Here is a 19,642-nt window from a genome sequence, read left to right on the forward strand (position 1 = left end):
TAACTTACCAGCCTAACATGCAAAGAAGCTGGAGATCTAAAGACTTAGTCACACATTAAGTACATAGGCCAGCCAGTCGAATACTCCATCAAAGCAAACATTTCCCATATTTCGATTTGGCTACAACAATCAAGCTAATGTAAAAAAGATGCATCGCAATTGGTGATGGTTACAGTCAAATTTTGTGCTACTGGATGATAGCTGTGCCAGCATCCTCAGCATTTATGCACACACAATTGTGCTACTGCTTCTATATAATATACAAACAATATGGAGGACCACAGGAAAATAGAAGACCTCAACGTGACTTCCACATTACATTAAAATGTTCATCAATGGAAGTAGAGTATCTATTCTACCGTTAAAGCATTATGCTTTTTACAGGCGTACAGATTGTAAAGACAAAAGCAAAAACCCACCACATTAATTGTAGAATTTAAAGTTTTTTTATTTAACTTTACAGGAATTCATGTCTCTTAACTCTATATAACTATACTTTTAGTATATACAAATAAACAATTTGTCTTAAAAGGTGTAGCTCTGCTTAAAATAAAACAAATGCGGTGATGAATTTTAATAGGTGAATGATAACCAATGGGATCTAGCTTTGCAGCCAGAGCTGATTGCTGGATCTATTTCATGTGGTAGTAGTGTTTCAAAGAGTAGTACCATAAATCCCACAGTGGTTATCTTCAAGTGTGTTAGGCTCCAGAAAAGTTCAAAAGGTGTCACTTTTTTTAAGCTGTAGTAAAACAAACATTTAGGACATGGTCCTTTTATTTATTACATCATCGTGTCCAGGCACTCATGCACTAAACAATTCATCCTCTGAATGTTTGCTGGCACCATGGCTTTCAAGTGGGTCAAGATCCGCAAACATGTTTAGCCACGTTGACATCATTGTATTTTCTGCAACAAACACAAAGTATGTTAATTGTGACTATGGGAAATAACAAACAATAGATGAAATCCTGCAAGTGGCATGACCTACAAGCTTGTTCACAGCCAGACAATGCTAAAGTAAATGGCAGACCTTCCTGTTGAAAGCGGTGCAGATACAAGAACATGATAGGTAGGTGTTGAGGAAATTGCATATTTCAGATTTCCCTATGGTTGTTTCATATTGTGGCCCACTAATGAATTCTAAGCCTCCTAATCTTGGTCAAAGAGCCATATAAGATCATATGTATAGTTGTACCTTCCTAATGTAATTCTTGAGGAATGCAGGATGACCAAGCCCACTATCCCCATTAAAAGCTGATCTCACTGTCCAAACAACTTTGATTGGTCATTTACTCACATACTGGCCTGTATCTACCACAGCTCAAACTGGAATAGGATGGTCCCGTCTCCAGAGCAACATCATGTAACAGGCCTGTCCACGCCTTAGAGGGGTACTCCGTGGAAACAGCATTTTAAATTAAGTATTCTTGATATTTTCTTTATCTGTATCTTTTATTTCTTTTAATAAATGTTATCCTTTAAGTATTTGTCTGATCTCTCTTTGCACATATTGAATAAAAACCCTAAAAGAACTTAACCACTTCAATACCGGGCACTTAAACACCTTCCTGCCCAGACCAATTTTGAGCTTTCAGCGCTATCGCATTTGAATGAATGACAATTGCGCGGTCATGCCTCACTGTACCCAAATTACATTTTTATAATTTTTTCCCCACAAATAGAGCTTTCTTTTGGTGGTATTTGATCACCTCTAGGGTTTTTATTTTTTGCTAAACAAATAAAAAAAGACCGAAAATTTTTGTTTCAGTTTCAAAACTTTGTAAATAAGTACGTTTTCTCCTTCACTGATGTGCACTGATGGGGCTACACTGATGGGCACTGATAAGGCGGCACTGATGGGCACCGATGAGGTAGCACCAATGAAGTGGCACTGATGAGGTGGCATTGATGGACACTGATAGGCGACACTGATGGGCACTGATAGGCAGCACTGATGGGCACTGATAGGTGGCACTGATGGGGGACACGGATGGGCACTGATAGGTGGCACAAATTGGCACTGATAGCTGGCACAGATTGGCATGGATAGACAGAATGGATGGGCATGGATAGGCGGCACAGATGGGCATGGATAGGCGGCACAGATGGGCACTGATAGGTGGCACGGATGGGCACTGATAGGCAGCACAGATTGGCACTGATAGGCGGCATTGTATTGTATTATACTGTACTGATGGATGCCAATCAGTGCCAAATAATAATGCATGCCAATCAGTGATGCCCATTGTGGGCACTGATTGGCATCCATTGTGTACACTGATTGGCATCCATTGTGGGCACTGACTGGAATCCTTGGTGGTCTAGGGTGGCATACCTTGTGCTGGGCATCCCTGGTGGTCTGGTGGCGTCCCTGGTGGTCCAGTGTGGGCATCCTCGGGGGCGCTGCGCTGATAATCAATCAGCACAGACCCCCCCTGTCAGAGGAGCAGCTGATCGGCTATCCTCTACTCGTGTCTGACAGACGCGAGTGAGGAAAAGCCGATCACTGGCTCTTCCTATTTACACTGTGATCAGTCGTGATTGGACACGGCTGATCACGTGGTAAAGATTCTCCGTCGGAGACTCTTTACCGAGATTGTAGTTGCGGGGTGTCAGATCGACACCCCGCAACAACTATCGGCGTGATGCGCACCCTCGGGGGCTCAAAATCCTGATCACGTCATATGACGTCCGGTCAGGATTTTGAAACCACTTTGCCGCCGTGTTTCTGTTATAGGGCGGGCGGCAAGTGGTTAAAATATCACATGACTGTGATAAAACATTACAGTACAGCACAGTACACAGTGCAAATCTCATTCCTAAAGAAATATGCACGATTGTCTGCTCCCAGCAGGGAGGCAGGGATAGGTGGGGGAAGCTGTGCCCCGGCTGGGAGCAGACCGTGATTATTGCTAGCAGCCGTTCGCAATAATTATAAGAGAATCCGGCAGGCTGGGGTTGTACACAAGTTGATCTGCCTTCACTCAAAATGGAAAAACTCTTAAAATGTCTTTACTATAACTTTAGTTGTATTCTCCAGAGATTGAGATTATGGCATGCAATATATTATAAATCCCCATTTTCACAATGTGTGAATCTATGAGCAGTTTCCGAAATGGACAGAGCCCAATCTGCTCTATGGGTGGTTGGGAATAAAACGGACTCCGCTGTAGGTTTACACCCGGCAACCTACACAAAAAGAGCATAGCTATACTTTTGGCGCTCTGACTCCAGACCTTCTGGTTTCAGCTTCCGTGGCTGCAGACTTGCATACACCCGTTATGCCCACCCCTCCCCTCCTCTTGCCCAATCACAAAGTGATTTTTATTATGTGAATCCATTTGAAAAATACAAAGCCTTCTGTGAATGAACAGTAGAGGGGAGGGGTGGGCAGAACTTGTGTGTGAGAAGACAATCCTGTCAGAGCTCAGGGAGTATAGTGATAGCTGTACTCCCCATACTCAGTAAAGCGGTCAGTTGTAAATAAAAGAGATAAGTCCAGAAGGTGGCACACACCTTGTTGGACTTAACTCAAAAGAACCCAGAACAACATCTAAAGAACTGCAGGCCTCACTTGCCTCAGGTAAGATCAGTGTTCATGATTCAACAATAAGTAAGAGACTGGGCAAAAATGGAATCCATGGGAGAGTTCCAAGGTCAAAGCCACTGCTGACCAAAAAGAATACAAAGGCTCATCTCACAGTTACCAAACAACATTTTGAATATCCAAGACTTTTAGGTAAATATTCTGTGGACTGATGAGACAAAAATTTTACTTTATGGAAGGTGTGCGTTCTGTTACATCTGGCATAAAAATAATATAGCATTTCATAACAAGAGCATCATACCAACAGTCAGACATGGTGGTGGTAGCCTGATGGTCTGGGGCTGCTTTGCAGTTTCAGAACCTGGACTACTTACCATAATTGATGCAACCATGAATTCTGAGCTCTACCAGAAAATCCTAAAGGAGAATGTCTGGCCATCGGTTCGTGACCTCAAGTGCACTTGGGTTATGCAGCAGGACAATGATCTGAAACACAACAGCAAGTCCACCTCCAAATGGTTCAAACAAAGCAAAACTTCGGTTTTGGAGTGGCCTGGTCAAAGCCTGGACTTAAATCCAATTGAGATGCTGTATCATGACCTTACACAGGCCGTTCATGCTGGAAAACCCAGAAGATTGGACAAGATTCTCCACAGCAATGTGAAAGACTAATTTCCAGTTATCGCAAATGCTTGATTGTAGTTGTTGCCGCCAAGGGTGGCACAACCAGTTATTAGGTTTAAGGGAGCAATTACTTTTTTACATAAAGCCAGGCAGGTTTGGGCAGCTTTTTTGAACCATCATTTAAAAATGGCATTTTGTATTTACTCGGGTTATCTTTGTATAATAATAAAATTTGTTTAGAACGATGAGTGGCTTGGGAGTATTATAATGATATAGCTAAAGATATGCCCCCTCATCCCAGTAAGTTAATTAAAGAGAAAATGTTGGTATCTCTGGTCTCCTATCAGAGGCATCAACAAAGGATTGTGAGCATGGGGACTATTACGGGACACATATATAATTTTTTCAAATGGAATAGTATCAAAACACTAGTTCATATTAAAAACCATTTATTCAAAAAAGAAAAGAAATATACAACCATAAAAAATATACATATGGATCACAGTTGGTAGAGACGAATGAGGTAATTTATTCAACTAGTTTCGCTTTGCAGCTTCACCAGGAAATTACCTAGGTCTGGAAATACATTAACCACTTGCCGACCGCCGCACGACGATATACGTCGGCAGAATGGCACGGGCAGGCATATGGGCGTATATATAAGTCCCTGCCTGCCCGCGGGTGGGGGGCCCGATCGGGCCCCCCCCCGGTGCCTGCGGCGGTCGGCATTCCTTCGAGAGCGATCCGGGATGAGGGGGCGGCCATTCATTCATGGCCACCCCCTCGCGATCGCTCTCGACGAATGGAAATCCCCCGTGACATCACTTCCTCTCCTGTAATGTAAACACAGGAGAGGAAGTGATGTATTCTCTCCTCCGTGTCGGTATTTTTCGTTCCGACACGGAGGAGAGCGGATCAGTGAGTTGCACCAACACTCTACACACACAGTAGAACATGCCAGGCACACTCACACCCCCCCTTTACCCCCCGATCACCCCCCCAATTACCCCTGCCCCCCAGTCACAGTGACACCAATGTCATTTTTTTTTTTTTTTGCATTGGTGTCATTTGTGACTGTAATAACTGTTAGGGCAGTTAGAGTTAGCCCCCTTTAGTTCTAATGTACCCCCCTAACCCCCCCAATAAAGGTTTAACCCCGTGATCACCCCCCGTCGCCAGTGTCACTAAGGCTGGGTTCACATTGCAGCGGTTTATGAGAACGGATGTGATTCGCACCGCACTGCAGTGCAAATCACATCCGATCTCTGTGCGATTCGAGTTCAGCCATTCGCCGCACCCGCCGCACCCGCCGCAAATTCGCACGGGACCCTTTTTTTGGCCCGCAGCAGAATCGGATCGCATGGGTGTTCACACCATGCGATCCGAGTTTGCAGATCGCACTGCGATATGCGAACTGATCTGGGGGTGTCAGTAACATTTCACTGACACTCCCAGCAGTTCGCATAGGGCAGTGTGAACTGCCGCCGGGAGGCATGCGATGCGGGAACCCGCCGCGGATTCGTGGCGTTCCCACATCGCTCCAGTGTGAACCCAGCCTAATAAGCGATCATTTTTCTGATCGCCGTATTAGTGTCACAGGTGACGCTAGTTAGGCAGGTAGGTATTTAGGTTCACCGCAGCTTTTTATAGCGCCAGGGACCCCCATATACTACCGCATAAAGCCCCCTGATTGTCCCCTAGTTAACCCTTTCACCAGTGATCACCATATAACTGTTACAGGTGACGCTGGTTGGTTAGTTATTTTTTTATAGTTTCAGGGCACCCGCCATTTATTACCTAGTCTCACTAGTGTACCCCTAAATTTAGGGGTGTCTACTTTCCAAAATGGGGTCATTTGGGGGGGGTTTGTGCCATCTTGGCATTTTATGGCCTTCAAAACTGTAACGCCCTTAGAAAGCCTGAAGGCGGTGCTTGGTTTTCGGGGCCCCGTACGCGGCTAGGCTCCCAAAAAGTCCCACATATGTGGTATCCCCGTACTCAGGAGAAGCAGCAGAATTTATTTTGGGGTGTCATTTCACATATGCCCATGGCATGCGTGAGCAATATATCATTTAGTGACAACTTTGTGAAAAAAAAAAAAAAAAAAAAAAAGTTTGTAATTTTCCCGCAACTTGTGGCAAAATATAAAATATTCCATGGACTCAACATGCCTCTCAGCAAATAGCTTGGGGTGTCTACTTTCTAAAATGGGGTCATTTGTGGGGGTTTTGTGCCATCTTGGCATTTTATGGCCTTCAAAACTGTAATAGGTAGTGAGAAGTGAACTCAAAAATTTACGCCCTTAGAAAGCCTGAAGGCGGTGCTTGGTTTTCGGGGCCCCGTACGCGGCTAGGCTCCCAAAAAGTCCCACATATGTGGTATCCCCGTACTCAGGAGAAGCAGCAGAATTTATTTTGGGGTGTCATTTCACATATGCCCATGGCATGCGTGAGCAATATATCATTTAGTGACAACTTTGTGAAAAAAAAAAAAAAAAAAAAAAAGTTTGTAATTTTCCCGCAACTTGTGGCAAAATATAAAATATTCCATGAACTCAACATGCCTCTCAGCAAATAGCTTGGGGTGTCTACTTTCTAAAATGGGGTCATTTGTGGGGGTTTTGTGCCATCTTGGCATTTTATGGCCTTCAAAACTGTAATAGGTAGTGAGAAGTGAACTCAAAAATTTACGCCCTTAGAAAGCCTGAAGGCGGTGCTTGGTTTTCGGGGCCCCGTACGCGGCTAGGCTCCCAAAAAGTCCCACATATGTGGTATCCCCGTACTCAGGAGAAGCAGCAGAATTTATTTTGGGGTGTCATTTCACATACGCCCATAGCATGTGTGAGCAATATATCATTTAGTGACAACTTTGTGTAAAAAAAAAAAAAAAATTTTTTTTTGTCATTATTCAATCGCTTGAGGCAAAAAAATAAAATATTCAATGGGCTCAACATGCCTCTTATCAATTTCCTTAGGGGGTCTACTTTCCAAAATGGGGTCATTTGGGGGGGTTTTGTACTGCCCTGCCATTTTAGCACCTCAAGAAATGAGATAGGCAGTCGTAAACTAAAAGCTGCGTAAATTCCAGAAAACGTACCTTAGTTTGTAGATGTGACAACTTTTGCGCAAACCAATAAATATACAATTATTGACTTTTTTTTTACCAAAGACATGTGGCTGAATACATTTTGGCCTAAATGTATGACTAAAATTGAGTTTATTGGATTTTTCTATTAACAAAAAGTAGAAAATATCATTTTTTTTCAAAATTTGCGGCCTTTTTACGTTTATATCGCAAAAAATAAAAATCGCAGAGGCAATCAAATACCATCAAAAGAAAGCTCTATTTGTGGGAAGAAAAGGACGCAAATTTTGTTTGGGTACAACATTGCATGACCGCGCAATTACCAGTTAAAGCAGCGCAGTGCCAAAGTGTAAAAAGACCTCTGGTCATTTACCAGCAAAATGGTCCGGTCTGAAAGTGGTTAATTTAGTATAGCAAAACATTAAACATTAATAAATGCAGTAAGAGAATATAAACATATGTAGTTGTTTTTTTGGAGACAACATTTCAGCGTGAGAGCGCACTCCTACCTCTCCAGCCCTGTTCTGGTTCCCGGTCAAGCTCAATGATGCGATTAAAGGAAAGAGTCTTTCCCGGCGACTGGGAGGGGGATGACACCGGATCGGATCCCAATATATTTGGAAATAACTAAGTATGCAGGAATATAAAATATGGGTATAAGTTTTGAATTTTGAATCTTTAAGACTAGAGAGGAAAGTGAGTAGAAAACACCCGGTGAAAAGAAAAATTGAACAAAGGGATTGTTCTGTGAGTGAATAACTGGAATCCAGGGGGAAAAAAAATAAAGTATGTAATGGATGTTAATCATCCACTATGTAGAGTGAATTAACCCTAAATGTGCAAAATCCCATTAAATACTATACAGAAAAAAAGAGATGTGAAAAGTGTACTAAAAAAATACAAAAACCAGCCAGTTTGACACCCAAGGTGCGTATAAGTAATATATCACATGAAATAAGGATATTAGAGGGATATTATGAACATAATTACCCCTTATTGAGTTGAAAGGGAGAGAATACTTAATCCCAGAGGAATGGGCGGATCTAGTTTAACCACTGATGTTATGTATAGGGAGCATATACAGTGGTGTGAAAAAGTGTTTGCCCCCTTCCTCATTTCCTGTTCCTTTGCATGTTTGTCACACTTAAGTGTTTCGGAACATCAAACCAATTTAAACAATAGTCAAGGACAACACAAGTAAACACAAAATGCAATTTGTAAATGAAGGTGTTTATTATTAAAGGTGAAAAAAAATCCAAACCATCATGGACCTGTGTGAAAAAGTGATTGCCCCCCTTGTTAAAACATACTATAACTGTGGTTGTCCACACCTGAGTTCAATTTCTCTAGCCACACCCAGGCCTGATTATTGCCACACCTGTTCACAATCAAGGCATCACTTAAATAGGAGCTGCTTGACACAGTAAGGTCCACCAGAAGATCCTTAAAAAGCTACACATCATGCCGAGACCCAAAGAAATTCAGGAACAATTGGGAAAAAAAGTAATTGAGATCTATCAGTCTGGAAAGGGTTATAAAGCCATTTCCAAAGCTTTGGGAATCCAGCGAACCACAGTGAGAGCCATTATCCACAAATGGCGAAGACATGGAACAGTGGTGAACCTTCCCAGGAGTGGCCGGCCGCCCAAAATTACCCCAACAGCGCAGCGACGACTCATCCAAGAGGTCACAAAAGACCCCACAACAACGTCCAAGGAACTGCAGGCCTCACTTGCCTCAGTTAAGGTCAGCGTTCATGCCTCCAGCATCAGGAAAAGACTGGGCAAAAATGGCCTGCATGGCAGAGTTCCAAGGAGAAAACCACTGCTGAGCAAAAAGAACATCAAAGCTCGTCTCAATTTCTCCACAACACATCTTGATGATCCCCAAGACTTTTGGGACAACATTCTGTGGACCGATGAGACAAAGGTGGAACTCTTTGGAAGGTGTGTGTCCAAGTATATCTGGCGTAGAAGGAACACTGCATTTCATAAAAAGAACATTATACCAACAGTAAAATATGGTGGTGGTAGTGTGATGGTCTGGGGCTGTTTTGCTGCTTCAGGACCTGGAAGACTTGCCATGATAAAAGGAACTATGAATTCTGCTGTCTACCAAGAGATCCTGAAGGAGAATGTCCGACCATCTGTTTGTGTACTCAAGCTGAAACGAACTTGGGTTCTGCAGCAGGACAATGATCCTAAACACACCAGCAAGTCCACCACCGAATGGCCGAAGAAAAACAAAATGAAGACTTTGGAGTGGCCTAGCCAAAGTCCTGACCTGAATCCTATTGAGATGTTGTGGTATGACCTTAAAAAGGCCGTTCATGCTCGAAAACCCTCTAATGTAAACTGAATTAGGACAATTCTGAAAAGATGAGTGGGCCAAAATTCCTCCAGGACGCTGTAAAAGCCTCATTGCACGTTATCGCAAACGCTTGGTTGCAGTTGTTGCTGCTAAGGGTGGCCCAACCAGTTATTAGGTTTAGGGGGCAATCACTTTTTCACACAGGGCCATGATGGTTTGGATTTTTTTTCACCTTTAATAATAAACACCTTCATTTACAAATTGCATTTTGTGTTTACTTGTGTTGTCCTTGACTATTGTTTAAATTGGTTTGATGTTCCGAAACACTTAAGTGTGACAAACATGCAAAGGAACAGGAAATGAGGAAGGGGGCAAACACTTTTTCACACCACTGTATAGGTAACCAATGCCATGCAGGTTCCACTTGGATCACATTAGATAGTATATGTGAAATCCATGCATTGTCGATGCTATGCTATCAAGGTGGAAAAAAATAATAAGATATTCAAATGCATGGCCAAAAATACCTATTCTGCTCAATATAGCATCCTGTGAAAGGAATGCCCAGATAGTTGGACATGTCATCAAGTCAGGAAATTTTTGAGATTTAAGTTTAAATTTACGACTTTTAGAGGTCTGTAAAGTCTCAGTATCAGGGGGATCTAGAGATAAAGAAGTCGCCAGAATGTCGCATCCGGTCGTGGGTGCCTCCGTAGCTCCTTCATCGTAAAGAAGGAGATCCCGGAGGGCCCTAAACTCCTCCATCGTAAAGTGTTTGGTACGTTCCACTAGTTCTCGTTCAAGGTTAACATTTAACATTTACGCTCACGTTCAAGTACATCTTTGATGACAAACGGTTAAATGTTAACCTTGAACGAGAACTAGTGGAATGTACCAAACACTTTACGATGGAGGAGTTTAGGGCCCTCCGGGATCTCCTTCTTTACGATGAAGGAGCTACGGAGGCACCCACGACCGGATGCGACATTCTGGCGACTTCTTTATCTCTAGATCCCCCTGATACTGAGATTTTACAGACCTCTAAAAGTCGTAAATTTAAACTTAAATCTCAAAAATTTCCTGACTTGATGACATGTCCAACTATCTGGGCATTCCTTTACGAATGCATCAGAGACCTCAAAAAAACGATTTGGCACCCATATACACCCAACCTCTCTTCAAAACAACAAAAGGCCCTTAAGAACTTAGAAATGCGAAATGAACTGGTCATAAAGCCCTCAGATAAAGGGGGCAATGTGGTAATAATGTCGGGCTCTCAATACCGTGATATGTGTTACCAAATACTTAATAATAGGACCTGTTATCAACCGATTTCCTCAGTTGAAGTAGCTGGCTTCATCAGTGAATTCACACAGATCTGTGTGGAAGCCTATTGGCAAGATCTGATTGACAAAGAAACCTTGGACTTTCTTGTCCCTAAATACCCTGGCACCCCTACCTTTTATAGCCTCCCTAAAACACACAAAGATCTAAATAAACCCCCAGGCTGACCCATCATCTCGGGCATAGGCTCACTAACTGACAAGGCCAGTAAATTTATAGACAGTTTTCTATTATCACATGTCTCAAGTCTTCCATCATATATTCGAGACACCACAGACCTCCTGAGACACATGGATGGCATCCTGGTCCCTCCTGACTCCCTCCTCGTGGCCTTGGATGTGGAAGCACTATATCCAAGCATTCCCCACGAGGGGGGAGTCGAGACGGCCAGGATGTTCCTAATGGAACAGGAGGAGTCCTCCTGGCCTCTAAATGAGTTTATCCTTCAATTGTTGAGATTTATCCTCACTCGGAACTTCTTCCTGCTTGAGGAACAATACTTTTTGCAGACACAGGGTGTTGCCATGGGCACTTCATGTGCCACCTCCTACGCAAACCTATATCTAGGTGCTTGGGAGAGGCAAGTGTTTTCGGATGATTTGTTTCAGGTCCACCTGGAGTATGTTTTATGCTGGTTCAGATTTATTGATGACCTGTTCATTATTTGGACAGGTTCAAACAACCAACTCATGGAATTTGTTAAATTAATTAATCAAAATAATTTAAATCTAAGATTTACGGCATCCTCGGATCCCCTGAGGATTCCTTTCTTAGATATATATATATTTCAAAAAATCCAGATGGACTTCTTGAGACAAACCTATTCCGAAAAATCAACAGTGGGCAACACCCTGTTGCATGCATCAAGTGCTCACCCAAAACCTTTGCTACGCAGCATCCCATTTGCACAATACCTGCGGTTACGCAGAAATTGTACACGGGATGAGGACTTCTTTATACAGGCAGCAGCCCTTAGAGAACGCCTTTTACTCAGGGGCTATTCCTCTACCAACCTACGAAAGGCCTTTAATCGGGCTACAGGCCACAAAAGAACTTCCCTACTGTATCCCAACGTGAAAAAAACTAGGACAGAAACTGTCAAAGTTATTACACAATTTTCGGCTCATCATGACACACTCAGAACCATACTCTCGAAACATTGGCATCTACTTACAGAAAACCATATACTTACACAGTACATAAGGGAAACGCCCGAAATAGTTTTTCGAAGGGCTAGATCACTTCGAGATCACTTGACTAGCAGTCATTACCAGAAAAAACCTATCCAGAAATCCATTCAAAAAGGTACTTTCCCTTGTGGCCAATGCCCCATGTGTCTCTGGATATATTCTGGAACATCAGTGACTCTCCCAAATGAAGAAAATCATAAATTACAACCTTCAGCCAACTGTGGCACCACTGGCATTGTTTATCTGATGATATGCCATTGTGGTGCATACTACATTGGCAAAACGATCCGCGAATTTAGGCAAAGAGTGGGAGACCACATATACTATACCACCAACGGGAAATTAACTACCATCTGACGACACATTGGGCTATACCATCGATTTGAAGTAGGAACCATTAAATTTGTGGCATTAGAAGTGGTTCCAGTTGACATCAGGGCCGGTAACAGGGACAAAATATTATTACAAAAAGAAGCCCTATGGATTGAAAAACTAAATGTCCCCCCGGGGCTTAATGAAACCAATTCATTCAAAGCGTTCCTATAACATAATTTCACTGTACATATTTAATACCAGGTAATCCTGAGAGTGGGGTCTCCCAATCTGCTGGACTCCGCCTTAGATCCCTCTTCCCTGTTTGTAATACATTCACCATTCGGGTGATGTGGGGGGATCTCTTTAACGTGATATACACACCCCCATTGATCATCTCCCATAGCTATGGGAATTTTTGATATAACAGCCAGCTGTGCTTCCAATACCATCAATGTATAAACTTATGCTTTCTGTATATGTATAGTCCTTTTTTTGATAATCTATGTTAATTAAAAAATTATTTTGTATTTTATTCCCTTTACTGTATTTTATTTATTTAACAAATAATACGTGCTGTTATATAAAAAAAAAAGATTCTAATTATTGCTTGTACTGATTGGCAGACGTGACTGCTGATTCCAACTATCTCCTGCGAGTTGGTCCCTGTCCTGGATATGCCTGTGGGGCTCTTGGGTGTGTGGGAGGTTTCTTTCCCGGCGGCTGGTATAGTCTGGGGATGGGAGGAGGCAGCGGTCCACGTCTAATACTGACAGTGGGAGTATGCCTCCTTTCTCTTTCCTGCTGATGTAATGGGGGTAGGTTTTTCCTCCCTCCGTTGACAAGCACAGCCGCACATACATTCTCCGGCCCTTGCGCAGCCGGCGCTGATTGGGAATCTGCTTGAGCCGACGCGTCCCTTCTATCCGCACGGCCATGTTTTTGGTTCCCGACACAGTTGTGCGCTTGGTATTGATGCACGCGCTGTCCAGACCATTGACCCCGCCGACGTCATGCGCCGGCGACACGGCGCTACGATCGCGGCGGGGTTGAGGGGTATATATTGGCGTTCAATACGCCAGTTAGTTGCATCGACCGGACCCGGAGGAGACCTAGGGGCTTTAATGTACCGGTGAGTCATAATTACCTTTCACAGGATGCTATATTGAGCAGAATAGGTATTTTTGGCCATGCATTTGAATATCTTATTATTTTTTTCCACCTTGATAGCATAGCATCGACAATGCATGGATTTCACATATACTATCTAATGTGATCCAAGTGGAACCTGCATGGCATTGGTTACCTATATATGCTCCCTATACATAACATCAGTGGTTAAACTAGATCCGCCCATTCCTCCGGGATTAAGTATTCTCTCCCTTTCAACTCAATAAGGGGTAATTATGTTCATAATATCCCTCTAATATCCTTCTTTCATGTGATATCTTACTTATACGCACCTTGGGTGTCAAACTGGCTGGTTTTTGTATTTTTTTGGTACACTTTTCACATCTCTTTTTTTCTGTATAGTATTTAATGGGATTTTGCACATTTAGGGTTAATTCACTCTACATAGTGGATGATTAACATCCATTACATACTTTTTTTTTTTTCCCCCTGGATTCCAGTTATTCACTCACAGAACAATCCCTTTGTTCAATTTTTCTTTTCACCGGGTGTTTTCTACTCACTTTCCTCTCTAGTCTTAAAGATTCAAAATTCAAAACTTATACCCATATTTTATATTCCTGCATACTTAGTTATTTCCAAATATATTGGGATCCGATCCGGTGTCATCCCCCTCCCAGTCGCCGGGAAAGACTCTTTCCTTTAATCGCATCATTGAGCTTGACTGGGAACCAGAACAGGGCTGGAGAGGTAGGAGTGCGCTCTCACGCTGAAATGTTGTCTCCAAAAAAACAACTACATATGTTTATATTCTCTTACTGCATTTATTAATGTTTAATGTTTTGCTATACTAAATTAATGCATTTCCAGACCGAGGTAATTTCCTGATGAAGCTGCAAAGCGAAACTAGTTGAATAAATTACCTCTTTCGTCTCTACCAACTGTGATCCATATGTATATTTTTTATGGTTGTATATTTCTTTTCTTTTTTGAATAAATGGTTTTTAATATGAACTAGTGTTTTGATACTATTCCATTTGAAAAAATTATATATGTGCCCCGTAATAGTCCCCATGCTCACAATCCTTTGTTAATAAAATTTGTTTGATGATCTGAGTCATTCAAGTGTGACAAATATGCAAACAAATATCAGAAAGGGGGCAAATACCTTTTCACAGCTTTGTATAATTGGCAGAATTTATAAATTTCTTGGCCATTTTTCAGAAAACACAAAAAAACTCTTCTTTCACTCATGGTTAGTGTTTGGCTGAAGCCATTTATTATCAATCAACTCTTTTTAAATCAGAATGACAACAGAAACTACCCAAATTACCCTGATCAAAAGTTTACATACCCTGGTGATTTTGGCCTGATAATATGCACATAAGTTGACACAAAGGGGTTTGAATGGCTATTAAAGGTAACCATCCTCACCGGTGATCTTTTTGCTTGTTCTGGACTCCTGACAGACTCTTACATCTTTTATCCAGTGGATTTTGAGTCATGAGGAAACCAAAACAATTGTCAAATGATCTGCGGGAAAGGTAGTTGAAGTGTATAAAACAGGAAAGGGATATAAAAAGATATCCAAGGAATTGAGAATGCCAATCAGTAGTGTTCAAACTCTAATCAAGAAGTGAAAAATAAAGGGGTTTGGTTGAAGTAAGGTAGACCAACTAAAATTTCAGCCACAACTGCCAGGAAAATTGTTCAGGATGCAAAGAAAAACCAACAAAATAACTTAAGTTAACCACTAGAGATCCGCGCTATAGCCAAATGACGGCTACAGCGTGGACCTCCTTTGCCGGGACTACGTCTATTGACGTCGTCCCGCGCACGAGCGGCCTGTGCACCCCCTGAGGGGCGCACGCGGCGCGCTCTGTGATCGGCGAGTCTATGAGACTCGCCTGATCACGGATCCGAGCAAGGGGTCCCGACCCCTTACCACGTGATCAGCTGTCAGCCAATGACAGCTGATCATGTGATACAACGGAGCTGGTAAAAAAGAGCCGATCACCGGCGGCCGTGATCAGGACATCAGTCCCGATCACGGCCAGCTTACCAGTGCCCACCTGCCCCCTGCCACCTCAGGAATAAATAAGTGCCATCAGTGCCCATAGTGCCACACAGCAGTGCCCATAGTGCCACACATCAGTGCCCACAGTCCCACCCATCAGTGCCCACAATCTGCCTCAACAACGGTGCTGCACCCCAGTGCCACATATCCGTGCCCATCAGTGTCATCTACCAGTGCCCATCAGTGCCGCCCATCAGTGCCACCTATCAGTGCCACCTATCAGTGCCCATCAGTCCCATCTATCAGTGGTACCTATCAGTGCCCCTTAGTGCCACTCATCGGTGCCACCCATCCGTGCCGTCTTATCTGTGCCCATCTTTGCCCATCAGTGCCGCCTTATCTGTGCCCATCAGTACTGCCTTATCTGTGCCTATCGGTGCCACCTTATCTGTGCCTATTAGTGCCGCCTTAACTATGCCTATCAGTGCCCACCAGTGCAGCCTATCAGCGCACTTCAATGAAGGAGAAAAATGACCTGTTTGCAAAATTTTATAACAAACTATTAAACATGATTTTTTTTTTTTTTGCATCTTTTTTTGTTTGTTTAGCAAAAAATAAAACTCCCAGCTGTAATTAAATACCACCAAAAGAAAGCTCTATTTGTGGGAAAAAAATGATAAAAATGTAATTTGGGTACAGTGTTGTATGCCCGCGCAATTGTCATTCAAAGTGCATCAGCGCTGAAAGCTGAAAATTGGTCTGGGCGGGAGGGGGGTTTAAGTGCCCAGTAAGCAAGTGGTTAAAATACAGTTCTCTGAAAACATGTGATGTGGCCGTTTTAAGATGCACAATAAGGAGGCACTTGAAGAAAGATGGGCTGTATGGTCCAGTGGCCAGAAGAAAGCCATTACTACGCAAATGCTACAAAGTATTCCGTTTACAATATGCCAAACAGCACAGAGACAAGCCTTAAACCTTCTGCCACAAAATCATTTTGAGGGATGAGACCAAAAGTGAGCTTTTTGGCCACAACCATAAATGCTTTATTTGGAGAGCAATCAACAAGGCCCTATGATAAAAGGTACACCATTCCTACTGTGAAACACGGAGGTGGACACTGATGTTTTGGGGATGTGTGAGCTTCAAAGGTACAGGAAATTTGGACAAAATTGATGGCAAGATGAATGCAGTATGTTATCAAAAAATACTGGAAGAACATTTGCACTCGCCTGCAAGGAAGCTGTGTGATGTACTTGGGCATTCCAACATAACAATGATCCAAAACACAAGGCCAAGTTGACCTGTCATTGGCTACAGCAGAATAAAGTGAAGGTTCTGGAGTGGCCATCTCAGTCTCCTGACCTCAATATCATTGAGCCACTCAAAACATGCAGTTCATGCAAGGCAGCCCAAGAATTTACAGGAACTGGAGGCTTTTTGCCAAGAGGAATGGGCAGCTTTACCATCTGAGAGGATAAAGAGCCTCATCCACAAATACCACAAAACACTTCAAGCTGTCATTGATGTTAACCGACAGAATGTCACAGGTGGGCAAATGGGCGTACCTGTACGCCCCGCCCTCCCCGTGTGCGGGGGCACTGTCGTGCCCCCCACCACCCATGGCAGTCGGGTTCATTAAAGGAGCGATCAGTCTCTAAGGAGAGACCAAGAGATTTATGGTCTGGCCATGGTGATCGCTCCCAACAAATGAAAACCTTCCCCTGCCTGTGTAAGTGTAAAGGCAGGAGCAAGTGATGTCACCTCTCCTCGTGGGGTCTTTTGGATTCCAGTGAGAGAGGGGATATCTGACCGTGACCCCCAGTTAACCCCTTCACTCCCTGTCACTGTGGCACCAAGTGCAGTTTTCAGATTTTTCACTGATTACTGCATTGGTGTGATTTGTGACTTCAATTCAGGCATGATCCCTGCGAATGCTAACAAATTTTTTGGTAGCATTTGAATCAGTCCTTGACAATCAGGAGCTTTTTAAGCTGTGGGTCTCACTAGTGTACCAGTAAATTTAGAGACCAAAATGTCAAATCGAAGCTGAGCATGACAGATAGTGAAGAGGAAGTCACTCATTTGTCAGATTCAGGCTCAGAATACGAACATGTAGACAGCAGCGGCACCCTGACAGATAGCTCTGACAACGGAGTTGTGGTCCCTGCCAAGGTCAGGCGTACCAGACCCCATTCTTTTGCTGTCGTTGTGGTGTAAGAACCGCAGGTCCCTCATATGGAGCAGAGATCCAGTATTAGTGCCGCTATTCCTTCTGGTGAACTGACAAGCAAAAGTAGCCTAGTACACCCTGGTCATACATTCAGCACTGCAGTATCACGTGGTGACGTGGTGAGTTCATGTACTTGAAGGACAATGAACTATGTCGTCCTCGGGGTGACCCTGGATACGATCGGCTCTACAAAATTAGGCCCCTCGTAAACCACTTCAACCAACGTTTTGCAGCCTTGTTTACTCCCCAATAAGTTGTCTGCGTTGGTGAGTCCCTGATTAAGTTTTCTGGACACTTGTCTTTCAAACAGTATCTTCTCAGTAAGCGTGCCAGATACTGGGTCAAGATGTATAAGCTCTATGACAGGGCAAAAGGCTATACATATCATTTTATGGTTTACAAGGGAAGAGATAGTCACATAGAGCCACCAAACTGCCCAGCTTACATATGGAGCGCTGGTAAGATTGTGTGGGACTTGGTGTCACCCTTATTCAGAAACCACCTGTATGTGGACAATTATTACATAAACGTGCTACTTTTTAGTCACTTGTATGATCAATATATTGGAGCATGTGGCACTGTGCGATCTAATCGCTAGGGCTTTCCCCAGCGGCTTGTAGAATCCCATCTTAGGCTGGGGGAGAGAGCCTGCTTGAAAAGTAATTACTTGCTCGCTGTGAAGTGGAGGGATAATAAGAATGTATTCGTTCTGTCCTCCCTTCACGCAGACACGATGGTCCAAATTCCTACGGCGACTGGTGTTATGGAGAAACCCCTCTGTGTCCACGAATATAGCCTTAATATGGGAGGGTGGACCTCAACGACCCGTTGTTGGCGCCGTACCTAATTGCCCGTAAGGCTCTCAGACGCTGGTACAATCTGCTGTCTGTTTAATTATTTTAATTGGCTTTGCTGAATGCTTTTGTGCTATACAAAACTTCAGGACGAACTGGATCCTTCCTTAAATTCCAGAGAGATTATCAGAGCCCTTCTGTTTCCAGACAGTGCTTTGGCCCAACTTCCAAATGCAAATTCAGTAAGCCGGCTGCATTAGAGGCATTTTCCGTATGTCCCTGGTACCCCTACCCAACGAGCCCTCCAAAGAAAATGTTGTGTCTGTAAAAAGCGCGGATATAGGCGTGACACCCGGCACCTTTTCTGCCTAATGTATATGGGATGGATATTCGTGATCTTACCAGACCACGATATCATTTAAAGTCCCTAGGGATGGTGATACATGACCTTACCCTGTCATGTTCTCCTGAAAGTCCCTACGCTTTTCTCTATGTTGACCACAGTTACAACCACAACTGTTACAAATAAAAAAAATAAGAATAAAAAATAAATAAAAATAAAATAAAAAAACAAACCTCTCTCTCTCTATTTTCTCTCTATTGTTCTGCTCTTTTTTACTGTATTCTACAATGCAATGTTTTATTGTTACTATGCTTTATCATGTTTTCTTTTCAGGTATATAATTCCTTTATACTGTTTACTGTGTTTTATTGTTAACTATTTTTTTGTTTTCAGGTACACCATTCAGTTGCAGCACGGGTTTATTTATCTTGACAGCAACAGCGTTTGCTCCCACGATATGTAAAGTTGTGACTCAAGCGCTGTCGGAGGTGATTTCACCACCACAGTTAAAAATAACAGCATATATGCCAAAGCATGGGGGCAGGGGCGGAGGAGCGATTTGCTCCTAACATTAGGGGCGGATGCCCCCATGGTTCGGCAAATATTTTTATAGGCACAGATTGCGTTAAAAATGTTTTATTTTTACTATGTGTTATTGTATTTGCTTTGTAAGTGTGTTAAGTCTTACTGTTATACTGTAATGTTACTTTGTT

At 43.0% G+C, this 19,642-nt stretch overlaps 1 protein-coding gene across 4 annotated transcripts in view; it reads right to left on the reverse strand.

Annotated features, from left to right (window-relative positions):
* Positions 1 to 439: 439 nt before the first annotated feature.
* The window catches only part of ICA1L (islet cell autoantigen 1 like), a 112,779-nt gene continuing 93,576 nt past the window's right edge, over positions 440 to 19,642 (reverse strand). For 3 of the 4 annotated variants that reach the window (XM_077448611.1, XM_077448613.1, XM_077448612.1), the window contains one exon: positions 441 to 909. In XM_077448611.1, coding sequence (XP_077304737.1) covers positions 806 to 909 — 104 coding nt within the window. In that variant the 3' untranslated portion in view covers positions 441 to 805. Of the gene's footprint in view, positions 910 to 19,642 lie in introns of all 4 variants that reach the window. The other variant, XM_077448615.1, reaches the window with a different exon arrangement.

Source organism: Lithobates pipiens, unplaced genomic scaffold (genome assembly GCF_037356315.1).
Source record: "Lithobates pipiens isolate NorthernLeopardFrog02 unplaced genomic scaffold, aLitPip1_a1.2 Scaffold_22, whole genome shotgun sequence".
Lineage (NCBI taxonomy): Eukaryota > Metazoa > Chordata > Amphibia > Anura > Ranidae > Lithobates > Lithobates pipiens.